Consider the following 11803-nt stretch of genomic DNA (forward strand, 5'->3'; position numbering starts at 1 on the left):
CCCGCTCCTGTGCTCTGGACAGCGCCGCCTGGGTGGCCGTTCTCCGGCAGCTGCTTTCCGTCCACGAGAAGAGATGTCCCCACGATGTAGCAGTCACCAGACGATGTCCCCACGGACTACTGTGGCCCAATTCCCGCGCATCCCCCCTGTGGGAATCAGGCTTTTCCCGGGAGAAAAACCCCAGGAATCTAGTTTAGAGAAAACTTCCCAAGTCTCCTCCCACCCCGGGGGGAACTGGAAAACCGGGAGACAATCCTTTTCCCGGCTGTAGATGCATGCCCGGCGGCCACGAGGGCTGCGGGGCAGCGGTGGGACGCGTGAGTGCGTCCCTCCTCCCCGCAAACGTGGGCAGGGTCACAGGGAGCCGGCAAAGAAGTTCCTGGGGGAGCGCGCACCCTCTAAGCCACCCAGTTGTTACCCAGCAGAGGAGGGTGGGGAGTGGCGAGGCAGGGAGGGAGGGAGAATTCCCGAAGCACCTTTCCCTGGGAATAAACCGAGTCAGGCTCCCTTCACTCAGGACAGGGAAACCTGGCCCAGGAGGTGGAGTCCTCCCAATGTCAGGCGCAAGAGCGGCGCGCCCGGCAGAGCGGACTCGGGATTTCTAGGAAAGGTACTGACCACGTCTGTTGAGGTCAAATGCGGGGCCAAGGTGGCTATTGAGGGGGCGCTGGAGGAAATGGTGGTAAGCCCCGGAAAAGGCATGACACGTCCTGTGCACCATGATGTGCGGGACAGAAGAGCGGGAAAGCGATATGATCCCGCCTAATATGTATGCGGAGGCATAGGCAAGTCTCCCGGCCCCACCCCTGCAGCTGTGCTGCAAAGAGGACCAGCCGCCGACGTAAGGCAGGAAAATAATCCCCCCTCCCCGGAAGGGGGTAGGGAGGTGGGGAGAGCAGGCACCGTGCCGTCTCCAACCACTGGGGAGAGAGCGCGCGCATTCTGGGGAAACAAACCCCGCCCCACTAATTGAGTTAGGAGCCCGTTGCTTTCAGAGGCTCGGGGCGCACCTCCCCAGCTTCCTCCGAGTTGAGTACGGGAAGAGCCGGAAAAGCGGCGGCCGACGGAACGGAGAGCAGCACCGTCGGCAGGTGGGACGCTGCGCCTGGAGACGCCCGCGGGGGGAGGGAGAGCGGAGCCCCGCGAGCGAGCGGCGAGTGCGGGGAGGAGAGAACGCAGCGGGGTCCGGAGCGCACACGCCCGCGGAGGCAGGAAGGGAGCGAGCCTCCGCGGAGGTCGAGGAGGTGCTGCTGCCGGGACAGGATGCCCTTCGCCAGGGGCAACTCCAGCGGGGACAACGCCACCGGGGAAGGCGCGGGTCCGCCGAGGGACGGGCGCGACGAGGAGCTGGCCAAGGTGGAGATCGCGGTGCTCGCCGTGACCTTCGTGGTGGCGGTGCTGGGGAACAGCAGCGTGTTGCTGGCGCTGCACCGCACGCCTCGCAAGACGTCCCGCATGCACCTCTTCATTCGCCACCTCAGCCTGGCGGACCTGGCCGTGGCTTTCTTCCAGGTGCTGCCGCAGCTGTGCTGGGACATCACCTACCGGTTCCGGGGACCCGACGGGCTGTGCCGCGTGGTGAAGCACCTGCAGGTGTTCGCCATGTTCGTGTCGGCGTACATGCTGGTGGTCATGACCGCGGACCGCTACATCGCCGTGTGCCACCCGCTGAAGACGCTGCAGCAGCCCGCGCGCCGCTCGCGCCTCATGATCGCCGCCGCCTGGGCGCTGAGCTTCGTGCTGAGCGCGCCGCAGTACTTCGTCTTCTCGGTGGTCGAGGTGGACAACGTCACCAAGGCCTGCGACTGCTGGGCCACCTTCATCCAGCCCTGGGGCCCCCGCGCCTACGTCACCTGGATGACGGGCGGCATCTTCGTGGCGCCGGTGGTCATCCTGGGCACCTGTTACGGCTTCATCTGCTACCACATCTGGCGCAACGTCCGCGGGAAGACGGTGCCCCGCGAGGGCAAGGGTGCCGAGGGCACCGGCGGCGGCGCCTTCCACAACGGGCTCCTGCTCGAGCCCTGCGTCAGCAGCGTGAAGACCATTTCCCGCGCCAAGATCCGCACCGTGAAGATGACTTTCGTGATCGTGACGGCCTACATCGTTTGCTGGACGCCCTTCTTCGTCGTCCAGATGTGGTCCGTCTGGGATGAGAAACTCCCCTGGGTCGGTAGGTGTCGGGACCACGGAGGAAGGTGCTGGGATGGAGTCCTGGGGGGTGGGGGTGGGGGGGGTTCTTTCCATAATATCCCCTGGGACAGTTGTTCTTACATTTCCGCGTGCATGAGAATTACACCTTGGTTGAAATTCTCAAAAGGGCATATTCCTGGGGTCCCCACCTCAGACATTTTGATTCGGTAGCTTTGGAGTGGGGCCCAGGAATCTGCATTTGTAGTTCGCAGTGATCCCAAGACCACAAATCCAGAAACCATGCCCTACAGTGAGCCACACAACTCCAAGGCAGGGTGGCTTTCTTTTTCTCAATAAACTTTAATAATTCTCCTCCATAAAGGCCTTCATGTGTTACATTAGACTTCTTCCTAGGAGTTTTATGTTTTTTAATGCTATGGTAAGTTTATTTTTTAATTACATTCTAACTGGTTGCTGCTGATTATTGACATATTGGTGGTTGATTTTGAATCCAGCAACCATGCTAAACTTTTATTAGTTTTTTTGTGTGTGTGTGTGTGTGTGTGTGTGTGTGTGGACACTATTACAGATGTCCTCTATTTGCCCCCATTTGCGCAGTTTTCTGTGTCCATGGGCAATGCATATATGAATGACTTTTGCCGATCACTAACCTCCGTGTTAATTACCTTGCTTTCAAATCTATTGGATTTAAGGAAATATTTTTACTGTCACAACTGCTTTTTGTTAGTTTGTGGAAAGTATCACAATTAATATAAAAATTTTGTGGCAAGAGTAAAATGTACATATTTTTTCTGAAAAAAAAAGTGTCTTAGGAAATCAATAATTCTAATTTGGCATTTAGCTAGGGTTCCATTTCTTATAATCCTTTTCTAACAACTACTTTAACACTCTTTGGAGGGAATTTCAAAGTAGAATTATTAATAAACTCTACATTTGTTAAACTGATTAATTAGTCTTTCAGCCATAACTTGACCACACAGCTATACACCTCTTCACGCAACCTTTGCAATAGTTTACGAAGAATGTTCCCTGCACCTACTAGCTTGTTTGATTTTAATTCCTTCACAAGCTAGAAAAACTAACTTCACTAGAATGTACCCCAAAATAAATGATTTAATGTTGTATCTTGAAAAATATATTTCCTTTTAGTAAGAAAAAAAATACTTTCAAAAGAACTGTATTACAGGAATGTTACCAACAACTGTAGTTGGGAAATGGGTATCTGGGAAGAACTGTCTTCTTGTTATTTGGGACTCACTAGGGAGTATATGTGAAATACTTTGGAATTTATATGCGCAAATAAAACATTTGAGCGTGAACTTAATTCAAAGAAATGAAAATTCATGCATGACCTAAATATTACCGATGAAAAATACAACATAAATGCTATATTTTTGGTTTACCGTTTCCTGTCTTGCTTGGTCTTAGCAGCCTCCTAATTATTGCCAATCAAATAAAAAAAATCAGTCTAATAATTACCTACCGGAAATTAGACATGATTACTAAAATATTCTTCACTTATGTGGAGGTATGTTGATGATTTTCATTCTTTTTTGAATATTCTTAGCCATGGAATAAAGGTCATTACCACCTTTAAAAGTATAGCATCTTAGCACAAAGTATGATTAAATAACCTGTAATTTATTCTGGAATAGCATGAGTGAGAAGACCCAGGCTTGTGTTTTATAATCAAGGGAAAGTCAGTGCTTGCTAATTATTGTTATCTTCAAAAAAGGCATATTATCTATTGTTCTAGTGTGAAAGTGAAAGATTATAATACATATGCAGTTTAACAGGGCAAACTAACATACTAGTAAAATGTTTCAAAAGCCTGTTGGAATTTCCTAATTCAACTGTTCTTAATATAATTTAATTTTTAAACCACAATCAAAGATGGTTTTCTTTTTAAATTAAAAGAATTTTCTAATTAATCAAAAACAAAAACAAAAAAACAACTAAATACTGCATCCTTCAGGGACCTATTTCAACTATCCCCTTCTGTATAGTTTTGTTATTACAGGAATATGTTTTAATATTTAAAAATTTAAAACTACTAAACATGGTACAGGATGTCATACTTCTGCCTGAGTTATTGGGATGAATACAATTTGGTGTGTGTGGTTATAGACTCTTGAAATTTCATTGCAATTGTAGCAGTTCTGTAAGTGTTGTGTCCTTTAGCACATGCTGGAACTAAAACAAAGGATACAAACTTCTAAAAAATAAGTTATTTAATATTCTTAACCTCTTAAAAATCCCACTTACTTATTCCACTTAAACATTTTAAGAGTGTTTTTAAATATCTGAATTCATTTCAAGGCATTTTCCTTAAAAAAATATTTTATAGTCAACCAATTTTCATACACCACCTATTTCCCTGCTTGAAAAACAAAAGCCTTCACTTTCTATATTAACCTCTAAATTTTTCCTACTTTCATTAGTCAATAGAAAAATAAATTTATCCATTGCTCAGTTACTTGCATTTGACTATTTGAATAATCTCCGCGTATGCTTTCCCTAGAATCGGAAAACCCGGCCATCACCATCACTGCATTGCTGGCTTCCCTGAATAGTTGCTGCAACCCCTGGATATACATGTTTTTTAGTGGCCATCTCCTGCAAGACTGTGTCCAAAGCTTCCTGTGTTGCGACAACATGAAGCAAGCATTCAACAAAGAAGATTCTGACAGTATGAGCAGAAGACAGACTTCTTACACTATCAACCGGAGCCCGACAAACAGTATGGGTACTTGGAAGGACTCACCTAAATCTTCCAAGTTCATCAAATTTATTCCTGTTTCAACCTGAGCCCCTCATTCATGCAACTGACTCTTGGGACAGACTTTCTTGCCCATTGGCTGAATCCAGCTCATAATCTTGAGAACAAACGAACTACATCAGATAAGCATATGTCAATTTGTTGGGTATAAGACTGTGTTTCTGGTTGCATTTTCATATTGCTATGACCAAATGCTATGAATTGGTTTATACAGAATGACAATAAAAACATGCTACACTAAAATGTTCAGGCCTAATTCCCAGAAATATAACAAGTTCCTAAAGGAAATATAACAGACATTTCTAAAGGAAAAATCTTAACCATCCTGACTTTATATTTTGTTGTTGGTTTCTTCTCTTTTTATTTCTGATATAACTAAGGTTTGACCGGTTTAGAAGTCATATAATGTAGGGGCCTTATTTCTGAACAAAGTGAGCTCACCATCCATCAGCGTTAGAGTCCGAAACGAATTAGAAAAGACTTCAAAGGGGCGTGTCTGGTTCAGAGTGGAAAGAAGAAAGTTTTATTAGAAGCTATAAATCACCCAAAATTCCAAAACAGGAAGTTTAGAACTGGCAGTTCCCTCCTCTAGGTTCCTCATGCTTTGTTGGTTGTGAAATGCCAATGGACTAAGATGCTGAAGGTTAGAAAAATGTGTCAACTCGCTGATAATACTTTTCTTCTCCTGCAAGGTCGTTCTAAAGTCACATTTGTATCAGGAATACTCAGTTTTATTAGAGAAGTAGAAGTGGATTGCCCAAGGTACTATGCAGACTTTCTCTAGAACAGTGTAAACATGTTTTGACCCGTGTCCAACTATCACACTGCTCTTGGACAATAGCCCTTAACAAAACGGTTTGCTGGATATTAACATGACCATGACTTTATGGTTGGGGAGTCCAGATTCATAGATAAGAAAGCCTGCTAAAGAGGGACTCGGGATATATAATGTCCCCAAGCATTTCATTAGAAATAACTTGGTCTTTCCTTCCCATCTCCTACCCTTTCAACAGTGTGGGTAGAAGAAAAGCAGGGTTTCTACCAGGATGCCGAGGGAGATGGAAAAAAAACTGCTCTGCACCCCCTCTGGTTTTCTTCATTATTAAATGCATGGATTTAGGCAAATTATTTCAAAAGACATAAAGCCTCTATGTCCTTGGCTGTACAATGGAGTTGATAGCACTCTCCTCACAGGGTCATTGTGAGGACTAAATGAAATTAAGTGTGTGAAAGATCTTCGTAAATACACTGCCAAGTGCTATACAAATGCTAGAGGTTGTTTTATTATAGTCCTGGGGCCTTGAGAATGGCTCAGCCTTTTTTCTGTTTACTTTTCATTAACCAGAATTTGTTGGTTTCATGTCTGGGATATAAAATCCTAAAACTTAAATATAGCTTCGCTGATTCATTGGGAAGCACTGCCAGGGCCGCTGAGCCTGACTTCGGCCTGTTTCCCACTTTAAAGACAGAACTTGCTTTGCTTTGAATGCAGGTAAATCAAAGCCAGCCGAGCATCCGTTTCTCTCATTCCCAAACAGAGATAAATCACAACACTATTTGGCTGTTGTTACTGCATTTTGTTATTAAAGGAACTCAGTGGGTTTGTTCTGCTATTTTGTCTGGCTCCTTTTCCTTCTTAGAGACCATGCAATAATTTGTGGATACATCATGAATATTTTGCATCTCTTAAAGGAAGAAATAGTTATTTTAATAGTATTGTTGGTGGTTTTTTTATTTTTATTTTTTAAAAATAACTCTGTAGATAAGAAACTGAGGACTGGATTGCACTGTGAGAACCTTAAACCAACAACTTCACTCCTCTTCATTCTCTTGCCTCTCCAAATTGTCAGGCCTTTTACTCCCTGGATTGATATGCCTTAAAAAAATGTTAGCAAATGTTTTATGGACATTAAGCCCTTAGGTCTTACAAGTATACTTTTCAAAAATAAAAAATATGTTTCTTAAAGGGTACTCTCCAATATGAGGTATCAATTAAATGAATCAATTCTTTATTAGTTGAGGCATGGCAGCATCTCAGTCACCCTGCCTTCTGTAACATTGTCAGCTTTTTGACAACTTCTCTTTGATAGTTCGAAAACTAAATCAAAGAGATTTTTTGGGGGTTGAAAAAAAGATGAATCCACTTCTTTTCTAAATCTAGTTGCAAAATAATAACCTCATGCTTCTTGTATAGATTGCCAAACGTAAAACAATTCAGTTTCAATCTTACTTCTGGGAACATCTATCAAATCAGGCGCATATCAACCTACTCCGCTCTGTTTTCTCCTTTTAAATGCATCAGGAGACGAGATACAGAACAAAGGCTGGGGAGACCCCAGAAGATCCAGTGCTAGTTCTGCACTAAGCAAGTATATGGTCTTATTCTCTGTGGGTTAGGCTTGTAGTTAAGAATAAATGTGTTGTACCACTTTCTTTTATTTTGCAGAGTTATCTGTTGGGAGGTCCTGCAAGTACACCATAGTAATGTATCTATGTGGAAGTGGAGAAGTGATTGATAGATAATCACCTGCAGGGAGAAACTGGTGGTATTGTCCCCTGGGTATTTGATAAATATTAGTTGATGATGAAAAAAATAACATTTTAAAATATATAATGTACTTAATGGATTAATTTTTGGACATGTATTTTCAAAGTATAAAACTACTCAGCTTTTATACTAAAATATCACTTGGAACATAACTGTGAAAAAAATAAGTGAAATTCCATGGTTAATTATATACTTGTCATACATACAGAATTTCTATCATCATCAAAGCAGTCTTCAACCATGATTGAAGGAAGGGTGTGGTTTTTAAAGAGAAAAAGAAAAATCAAGTAATCCTAATAACATGCAGTACCCTCCTAAACATATTATAGTTCCTAGAATGGACAAACCATTGATAATTTAAAAACACAACTTAAATCTATTATAGCACAAGTAAAGCAATCCAATTATATTAAATTTTTATAAACTTTAGATTCTAAAACATACATTTTTTTGTAATGTCATTGGACACTCAGAGCTTTAAATTATAGCTTCAGCGCTTTCTCTACCACGAAAGCATAATTAGGAGCTATCTAGGGAGACATTGAGCCTAGCCTCCACCCCGGATATTTAGTCCCCTTTCCATCCCCATAAACTGGGCCGTAATGGATTTTCATTCTGGAGGCAGCAGCTCTATTTAAAGTAAGCCTAGGCAGGGCAGCTGGGATGCGAGTCCAGGGGTTGCAGAAGCAGCCATTCCCCACTTCCTCTTTCTCCTTCCCTGTGGCCCTTTTAGCACACTTAGTGTCATTAGCAACACTTGGAATCATGAGTAACACAGAACAATAAATATTAGAGAATAATTCTTTATTCAAATTTGAGCAAAAATGTAAGAGCTATTCATAAGAAGAATTATCTTCTCAAGGCAACCGAAATGGGGCTGCATCACACAAATTGTGTGATTTCATTGCATACCTAAGCATTTGAAAAATATAGTTCTAAGTCAATTTTTAGATAGAGTAATTTATCATGAATAAAGATATATTTTACCTATAGTATGTCATATCAAAAAATATATATTATGGCTAAAAATTAAATGCCACTATTTACTTTTTTATTTTATATAATATAAACTCACATCACACCTTTTTACATTGATTTATATTCTAAATAAAAACAAAGTGTCACAGAGCGAGTTAAATATTTTAGTGTCCCAGGGTCAAAGTGGGAAATACAGAAAAGAAACTCTAAGAATAAATCTGATAGTAATGTCAGAGTAATTATTAATATGAAATAATTAGCACTTCCACACATAAAGGTAGTTATATTTATATCAAGGGATTTATGACATATTCTATGATGTATTAGCTCCTCATTATGACAAAGGTATTAAGAATGAATGTTGTTCAGATGTCCTGTATCCCCTAGCTTATTATGCCATACAGATGAATGTGAATGTGTGTTCTTGGGGAAACTGTATGATTCTGGTTTTGATGGGTGTTGAAATGTTTTGTAATTGTACCTAATATTTGTTCTTTTACTGAAAAAAATGTCTTGTGGCATTATATTGACATAAGTGGTGAATTTATTTCTTAATTTTACTGTGTATTGGCTTGATCCTATAAATAAAAATAAATCTCAAAGTTGTTTGAAATAATTTTTTACAATCTAGTTTAATGATGAAATATATTTTAAGTTATGCTGATTTTGAACAACTCAAAGAAATGCTTTACAGCTGGCAGCTATTGATAGCTTTACATTTGAACACAAAGATGTTCTTGTTTATATTATTTTTTAAAAAACATATATATTTTATTGTTTTTTTACAGAGAGGAAGGGAGAGGGAGAGAGAGTTAGAAACATCGATGAAAGAGAAACATCAGCTGCCTCCTGCACACCCACTACTGGGGATGTGCCCACAACCAAGGTACATGCCCTTGACCAGAAGTGAACCTGGGACCCTTGAGTCCACAGGCCGAGGCTCTATCCACTGAGCCAAACCGGTTAGGGCATTGTTTACATTCTTTAACTGTATCTAGAACAGATGAAACTTCATAACTGCCTTTTCAATAAATTACAATAATGAAAGCAAATTAATTTTATTTTAGTCTGTATTAAGACAACCAAAATAATCAGTTAACTGAGGTCAGGTGTGTCATCCTAGCCTAAAAATGTCATCTCTGTCCATTTGCCTCTACAAATTGGTGAGATTGAATTCTGGGCTCATAGATCAAGTCTCTTTCCTGTTTCATAGTCTTTAAAATTGGAATTCTTTACTCTGCGTGCTAATAAATTCAAATCACATTAAGTTTCAATTTATTTTTTTTCTTTGACAAGTTAAACCCTAATAGCATGGACTAAAAGGCTTATTTTTGGGTTTGGCTTAAATTCTAGAAACAGTGAATGCCCAGAATGGAAGAAAGAGAAATTGAAGTCTCTATTTTAAAATACTGTTATTCTAGAACTCACTGTTATTTTAAAAGACTTATAAGTGCTTAAGAATAAACAGGATTTCTAACAAAACATGTTTTTAAAAGGTCCTATCCATCAGGTAAAATTGAACTAATAGTTCCATTGTATACCAGAAGATACTAGTATAAAGAAATGCACTAGTGGCCTGGTCAGTGTGGCTCAGTGGTTGAATATCTACTTATGAACCAGGAGATTACAGTTAGATTCCCAGTCAGGACACATGCCTGGGTTGGGGTCTCAATCCCCAGTAGGGGGTGTGCAGGAGGCAGCCCATCAATGATTCTCTCTCATCACTGATGTTTCTCTCTCTCCCTCTCACTTACTCTCTGAAATCAATAAAAATATATTTTAAAAAAATAAATGCACTAGTATAGGATTTATTAATTCATTCATTCTCTATTTTAACCCTCCATAATCTCTAGAGCTAAACATTTCTTCTTTTCTTCTAATGCCCTCTAAATATCTACACTATGACATATCAAAATGATTGCAATGTTGGTTTATTGATCTGTCTTCACAATAATCATAATCATGTTTCTCTTAAAAATAGGAAGTATTTCCTCTTCATCTTTGCATCTTCATGTAGTAGCAGCAGTCTATAATATATGCTTAATGAAATTAATGTAGATATTATCACACATATTAATACACACACACACACACACACACACACATACACATACATACAGATATATATATGCTAGAGGCCCAGTGCACGAAATTTGTGCACAGGGGGAGGGGGTCCCTCAGCCCGACCTGCAACAACGCAAGCATTCCCTCTCCCACACCCACCCCGCAGCCGCAAGCGTTCCCTCTCCCACACCCACCCCCCGGCCACTCCATGCCCACTGCCCAGAGGCCCTCCGCGGCCAGGGTGGAACACTTGCCTCATCACTGCAGCGACGAAGCAAGGATTCCACCAGGCCGCTCATGCTGCCTGCTCTCAGTGGCCACACCTCCAGGACTGGGGGACTCCGGCGGGGCTGAGAGGACTGGGCACCGCCATCTTGTGGCTATGGACACCGCCATCTTTGTGGCAGTGATGGTCAATTTGCATATTCCATCTTTATTAGATAGGATATCCTATCTAATAAAGATGGAATATGCTAATTGACCCTCACGCTGTCTCACAGATGGCGGCACCCACAGCCAATAAGGAGGGAATATACTAATTGACTGCCACACCCTCAAAGATAGCGGTGCCCACAGCCACAAGATGGTGGCACCCAGTTCCTTCAGCCCCAGGTGGGCCTGGCCGCTCTGCACACCTGCCTCCAGAGTCCCCCAATCCTCTCAGCCCCCCAGCCGCCCAGGGCCGCCCAAGGCTCAAGCAACCAGGGCCGGCTGAGGCTTGCACTGCCAGCAGTGGCAGCAGCAGAGGTGTGATGGGGTGTCGCCTTCCCCTGATCACCAGGTCGCTTCCCGCCCCTGAGGGCTCCTGGACTGTGAGCGGGGGCAGGCCGGGCTGAGGGACACCCCCTCCAGTGCATTTTCATGCACCAGGCCTCTAGTGTATATATATTTTTAGCAGTTGGAAAAACAAGGCAAAGTCTGTGTCTTTTCCTAGATTTAAGAGGAATCCTGAGGATTATTACTAATTCCTGCTTCTGTTGAACTCTGAATCCTCAGCCCATTAGTTTACTTCTCATGACTACTTTTCTTCATTCATTCTCTTGCCACCTTTCTTCCAACAATTCTGAGTGATGGGGACCCCTGAAGGTTGGGGGTCTGGTGAGGGCTTAGATTATGCCTCAGAAGAGACAGTGATTCATTTGCACTCCCCTAGAGGTTCACGGTCATCTCTTCTAAGGGGGTTAGTCTCTAATTATTCTTCCCTTTATGACCTTGCTGGCTGCTATCTTACTCAATCCTCCTCTCAAACCCCTTGTTTTTCCAACTGTCAGAAAATAATA

The 11803-nt window shown here is 42.5% G+C and overlaps 1 protein-coding gene across 1 annotated transcript; it reads left to right on the forward strand.

Moving 5' to 3' along the window:
- The first annotated feature begins 994 nt into the window (after positions 1–994).
- On the forward strand, positions 995–9061 carry AVPR1A (arginine vasopressin receptor 1A). Its single transcript, XM_008148739.3, has 2 exons — positions 995–2173; positions 4676–9061. Exons 1-2 carry the CDS (start codon positions 1264–1266, stop codon positions 4960–4962), a joined length of 1197 nt encoding a protein of 398 aa, XP_008146961.2. The 5' UTR covers positions 995–1263; the 3' UTR covers positions 4963–9061.
- Positions 9062–11803: the final 2742 nt, after the last annotated feature.

Source organism: Eptesicus fuscus, chromosome 7 (assembly GCF_027574615.1).
Source record: "Eptesicus fuscus isolate TK198812 chromosome 7, DD_ASM_mEF_20220401, whole genome shotgun sequence".
Classification (NCBI taxonomy): domain Eukaryota; kingdom Metazoa; phylum Chordata; class Mammalia; order Chiroptera; family Vespertilionidae; genus Eptesicus; species Eptesicus fuscus.